Source organism: Eretmochelys imbricata, chromosome 20 (genome assembly GCF_965152235.1).
Source record: "Eretmochelys imbricata isolate rEreImb1 chromosome 20, rEreImb1.hap1, whole genome shotgun sequence".
NCBI lineage: Eukaryota > Metazoa > Chordata > Testudines > Cheloniidae > Eretmochelys > Eretmochelys imbricata.
In genome coordinates this window covers 13384702-13390631 of record NC_135591.1, presented here as the reverse complement: position 1 = coordinate 13390631, position 5930 = coordinate 13384702, and the positions used below count along the sequence as shown (strand labels likewise).

Genomic DNA, 5930 nt, shown 5'->3' with positions numbered 1-5930 from the left:
ATGCAACCCTGTTCTCTAGACCAGCACGACTCTCAGCCAGCATAAAACAGGAGGGTTTATTGAGCGTCTGAACCCAGCACAGGAAACTCTCAGGCCTGGCCTCCCTCAGCACAGCACATCTAGGTCTGTCCCGCATGCAGGTGGGCTCTGGCAGGCTCCCTCCTCCCAGCCCGGAGATCCCTCGCTTTCCAGCTGGGCATCGATATCACCTGCCCCCAAGCTCCGCCTCTGTCCTTTGTCTTCTCTCCAGGTAAACAGGATGGCCTGGCCTCCTCTCCTCTCAGCTGTCTTTTGTTCCCCACTGGCTGGAACTGGCTGGTCAGGTCACCAGGGTCCTCTCTCCGCAGCCCATTGTCCTCCCACTGGCCAGAACCCAGCTGTGACTCCCAAGCTGGGCCTCCCGGTCACTGGGTCACCAGTCGCTGGGGTATCCATTCTCCAGACCATTCGCTGGCCCTCTGTAACAACAAACTCCCTCTCCCATCACCTTGTTAAACCAGTAACACCCAGGGAAACTGAGTCCCACCCCCTCTGCATGCAAACCATTGAAAAAAACCAAGAAAATCCCCCATTTCATCACAGCCTGTTAGTAAACTTGGAACGCAAGAATCTCATTCCCCTCCTCTCCCTGCCCTGTGCAATATGCAAGCCTGGGGACCCCTTTCCCCACCCTGTCAGCAGAGAACAAAGGGGTGGATGCAACTCGGAGCCTTGTGCAATCTCTTTGGGCAAGTCCAGGCCACCCATGCAGCATGGTGAAGGGACACTGGAACAACACACGGAGGGAGGGAGGGGGGCTAGAGGTGACTGGAAGCTCATAGGGGCTGGGGGCGCCAGGCAGCTCATGCAGATAGTGGGGGTGGGCTGAGCTGGGGATGCTCTGCCAGGTTGCGTGTGTGAATCTCACTCCCCAGGCATTAGGGGACACCCAGCAACAGGGCCCCTGCCCCACAGAGGGGAGCTCCAGGGGGCATTGCGGCTGCTTCAACAGCCCCCCCGCCCCATGCATACCGTGTCATGCCCCTAACGGACCCTGAACGTGACTCACAGCAGCTGCCATCTCTGGTTGTGGAGGTGGTTCCAGACTTCAGGGGCTCTATGTGGGGGCAAGTGTCAGGCCTCGGGCGGGGGGTGGGGGGTGGGCTGTGACTGGGGGTTCCAGGCCTGGGGGCAGGCTCTGGTGGGGGTCAGGTTACAGGTCTTGGGGGCTCTGTTGGGGGGTCCAGGCCTGGGGTGCAGTTCCCTGCACTGGCAGAATGATGCACGGGGGTCTGTGGCTGGTGCAGAGGAAACAGGTCTGTGGCCCGTGCCCTAGGGGTGGCTAGGCAGGCACTGCCATCTCTTGCCAGGGGCCCAGACATCAGCAGGCAGTGGAGAGAGCGGGCTCAGCCCCTGTTTGCTGGCTGCATGGGCCCAGAGTGAGCTCCCAGCCGGTGATGACCCCTGAGCTGCACTAGAGAAGAAGGAGGTGGGACTAGCAAAGAACTTTGGGGGGGGCTGGGAGGGGGGTCCTGAGAGGCAGCAAGGAGAGGGAGGTGATGGGGGTCCCAGCAGGATCCCCAGGGGAACGGCCCTGGCTGGGCTGAGCTTCCCGCTGGCTCAGAACCAGGTGCCATCCCTTTGGCTTCAGCCTGTTTGTGACCGAATGGACGTTGTGCTCCCGAGGCCACCTCACAACTGACACACCCCAGCCCTGTGCCAGGCGTTGTTCCTCAGGGCTGCCACCTGCCCTGCAAACCCTTGCACCAGCCTGCCTGGGGACTGGCAAATCAGGGCCACGTCTCTCTGTCAGCCTGGGGCGGTGGGGGTGCTTGGCCATGGGGCCCAGCTCTGCTCTGGTGGACCTAGGGGCCAACCTTATCCCACAGTGAGTGGGGCAGGAGCCTCTCCCCATTAATCATCAGGGCAGGAGTCCTCTTTGTGCATAAAGAGGCAGCAACGGAACAGGATCTAACCCCAGTCCTCCCTCCCCCCCACCCCGCTGCCCCAGTTCCCCCCCCCCTCCGCACAGCCCCAACCCCCATCCCTCTGTGGCCCAGCCCTGCCGTGGGTCCCGTTCCCTTCCATATTTACTCTCCGTCTAGAGCTGACAGTCCCACACAAAGCAAAGGCTCGCCATGGCTCCCTGCCCCGGGGCCCATCCCCCACAGCGAGGCACTGTGGTCGGGGGAGAGGCAAGCCAGTCCACACCTCCCCCCGCCCCAGCCCTTCAGAGAGTTTGGGGTTCTAGGAAGCACATAGCCAGTTGGAGGCCCCAGGCTGAGGGCAGAGCTGTTGGTATTGCCTTGGGGTGGGTTGGACCTAGAAAAACCCAGGACCCCATTAATATCCTGTCAGGGTTCCCTCCCCACTCTGAATTCTGGGGTACAGATGTGGGGACCTGCATGAAAGACTCCCCTAAGCTTATATTCCACCAGCTTAGGTTGAAAACTTCCCCAAGGCACAACTTCCTTTCCGTCTCCTTGGACAGTATTGCTGCCACCACCAAGTGATTTACACAAAAATTCAGGAAAGGGTCACTTGGAGTCCCTAGTCCCCCAAAATATCCCCCCAAGCTCCTTCATCCCCTTTCCTGGGGAGGCTTAAGAATAATATATCAACCAATTGGTTTTAATGTAAGTACAGATCGGACCTTTTATCTTTAGGACACTAAAATCAATCAGGCTCTTACAAGAAGGACTTTATTATAAAGAAAAAAGTAAAAGAACCTCGGCAAAATCAGGATGGAAGGTAACTTTACAGGGAAATAAAAAGATTTAAAACGCAGAGGACTCCCCTCTTGACTTAGCTTCACAGTTTTAAAAAACAGGAATAAAACTACCTCTTAGCATAGGGAAAATTCACAAGCTAAAACAAAAGATAATTTAATGTATTTCCTTGCCCTTGCTTACAATTTTTGTAATCTTAGATAAATCATTTCAGGTATGTTTCAGGAGATGTTTTACCTGCCTGGTCTCTCTCTCTGCGTTAAGAGAGAGAACAAAAAAAGAGAGCACAACCCCCCCCCACCCCCGATTTGAAAGTATCTTCTTTCCTTATTGGTCCTTTTGGTCAGGTGCCAGCCAGGTTATTTGAGCTTCTTAACCCTTTACAGGTAAAGCAATTTAGTACAGCTTCCCAGGAGGGATTTTATGTTATCCTTATCTCTGTGTTCATGACATATCCCCTCCCCTTCCCATCCCCTCCCCACACTTGGTGCTTGGATACACACATAGCCCAGACCTATGGTTGGCCCCGGCCCCAGGCCTCCCCACCCCACAGCCGATGGAGGGCTTGTTCGCTGGCTGGGAACAGGCAATGCAGCCAATACTAGACACACAGGGATCTGCTTATTGAGGTAGTGATAGAAAAATGACAAGGTGTAAATCAGGAACAGACAATAAATAGCTGGGAAGGCAGGGCCCAGCCAGCCTCCACCACCTCACCAGGCCAAGGATGGTGGGTAAAGGGACAGTCCACGCTAGCACTCTGCGAAGGCAGTGCAGAGCCCATAACTGGCAGCCCATGTGGGGCAGGGCTCAGCACCAACCTGCCCCTGCCACCCCCCTAGAGACAGGGCAGTTCCTCTTGCCACCAGCAGGAGGCACTGGGGCAGGGCAAAGCTTGCATCTGGCATGAGTCTGTGCTTGGGTCCAATGTCCTCCCCTGGGGCAAGACAGGATATGGGGTCCCCCAGGGGGGCAGGGCAGCGCCAAGGCAGCTTTCTGATCTGGGGCAGCCCTGCCCCCCTGCGACCCCAGCCCTCAGAGGCACCGGAGGCGGCGCGAGATGGTGGAGATCACACGCGTGTAGGCCTCGCGGAACTGGCGGTTCATGGCGGCGTACAGCACGGGGTTGATGCAGCTGTTCAGCCAGGTCAGGTTGGCGGACACCATGTGCAACCATGTGGGCGCCCGGTTCTTGGCATCGAAGATGTTGAGGAGGAGGAAGGGGATGTAGCTGAGGACAAAGAAGAGGAAGACCACGAAACACATGCGGGTGACCTTCCGGAACTCCTTGTTGCTGTCCTTGGGCTGGGAGGGCAGGCTTTTGAGCTTTTGAGCTGCGGGGGCAGGAGCAGGAGCAGGGGCAGGGGCGGGGGCAGGGGCTGGGGTGAGGGCTGGGGCTGGGCCATTTTCCGTGACCAGCGTCTTGGAGGTGTGGCCCTGCTCCGAGATGCTGGAGGGCTGGGAGACGCCCGTGTCCACGCCGCTGTCCAGCTCCACAAACTGGCCTGGAGTGGCCAAGCTGGCCCCAGCGACATAAGCCTCCTTCAGGCTGGCCTTCTTCAGCTTGTAGCGGTCCATGGCGTGGGACGCCCCCTTCACCTTGCGGTGGATGAGGAAGTAGAAGATGCCCACGCAGCTGAGGCCCACCACAAAGTAGAAGGCCATCAGGATAGTGCTGTAGGGCCGGCCCCTGATGCGGTGGAAGCTGCAGGTGCAGACCTTGGGCACCAGCACGAAGACGGGCCAGAGCGGGGCGAAGCTGGCGAAGCCGAGGACCCAGGCGCCCAGGGCCACGAGCCCCACGCCCAGGCGCGAGAAGACCCGGTTGAAGAGGGCTGGGTTGGCAATGAGCACGTAGCGGCTGACGGCGATGAGGCAGAGCGTCAGGATGGAGACTGAGTTGGAGACGAAGAGCAGCATACCAAAGACACGGCAGAAGCTGGGGCCGGCCCGCCAGTGCAGGTGCAGGTAGGAGTCCACGGAGAAGGGCTGCAGCACGGCACAGTACAGCAGGTCAGCCAGCGTCAGGTTGACGATGAGCAGGTTAAAGCGGGTCTGCACCTTGGCGTCGGCAGCAAAGGCCAGGAGGGTCAGCACGTTGCCCAGTGTGCCCACCACGGTGACCACCACGCCCCAGCTCACGGCCACGTAGCGGTACCCCACGATGGATGCCTCATAGCACGAGAAGTTATCCATGGTGATGTTTGCCATCGTCTCAGGGAGCGGGAGGACCGGGTCTCGGGGAGGGGTCAGGTCCTGGAGCACAGTCCTGGCCTAGATCCTTGGCTTCTAGGAACTGAAGTAAAAGAAAAGGGGGTCAGGCAAAGCACAGCCCCCTGCCCCAGGAGCCCCTCCCTGCAATGCCCCCGCTGAGTCAGAATCAGCCACACATTTAAAGTGTCTCCCCCATCTGGGGAGGCACAGACAGGAAGGACATCGCATAGCTGTGCCCCAGGTCACCAGGGCTGGGGGCACCAACTGGGTTGGGCCAGCTGGGAAGAGGCAGCAGGGCAGGACATCCCTGTGCTCTGTTTGCCAGCCACAGCAAAACCCAGGCCAGGGCATGAGTTAGGGTAGCCAGAAGGCTCCTGCCCCTGCACCCCAGCTGGCTGGGCCCTGGCAGCCTTGGGTCTGGGGAGGGTGAGCTGCTCAGCTCAGGTCCAGCCCAAAGGGAGCTGTAAGCAGAGAGGGCTGGGAGAGCTGGGGAAGGGGAGGGGAGGCAGAGCTGGGGTGGAAGTGAGGAGAGGCAGGACGGAGGAGTCGGGGGCAGGGAGGGCAGAGAAAGGGGGCACAGATCCTCCTATTAAAGTATCTGGGGATGGAGCCCATCCTGACTCATAAGCATCGGGCCACTAGAAACATGGAGGTCTTTCCTGGCTGCTATAAGCTGGATTGGCCTCCCCCATGGCTGGGACCCAGACCCCTCCCCAGGGCCCCACCGCCCTGACATGGCTGTATAGTTAAAGAGGCAGCACATCCTATTGGGCGGCCATGGGGCTGGGACTCGGGACCAGCTCCATTTCCAGCTCTGCCACTGACCCGCTGAGTGCCCATGGACATGTCACTTTCCTGCTTTGTGCCTCAGTTTCCCCTCCCCCTTGTATCTGTTCAGATTGTGAGCTCTGGGGGGCAGGAAGTCTCTCTCACTCCATGTCTGTTCAGCACCTGGCCAGGGAGGCTGTGATGAAGTTGGGGATTTTTGTAGTGTTTTACATGAATAGC

General features: G+C 58.8%; 1 protein-coding gene across 1 annotated transcript; it reads right to left on the bottom strand.

The window, feature by feature from the left end:
- Positions 1-3245: 3245 nt before the first annotated feature.
- GPR84 (G protein-coupled receptor 84) lies at positions 3246-4919 on the bottom strand. The gene has a single exon (XM_077838919.1). The coding sequence runs from the start codon at positions 4917-4919 to the stop codon at positions 3744-3746; it is 1176 nt and encodes a 391-aa protein (XP_077695045.1). The 3' UTR covers positions 3246-3743.
- Between the last annotated feature and the right edge of the window lie 1011 nt (positions 4920-5930).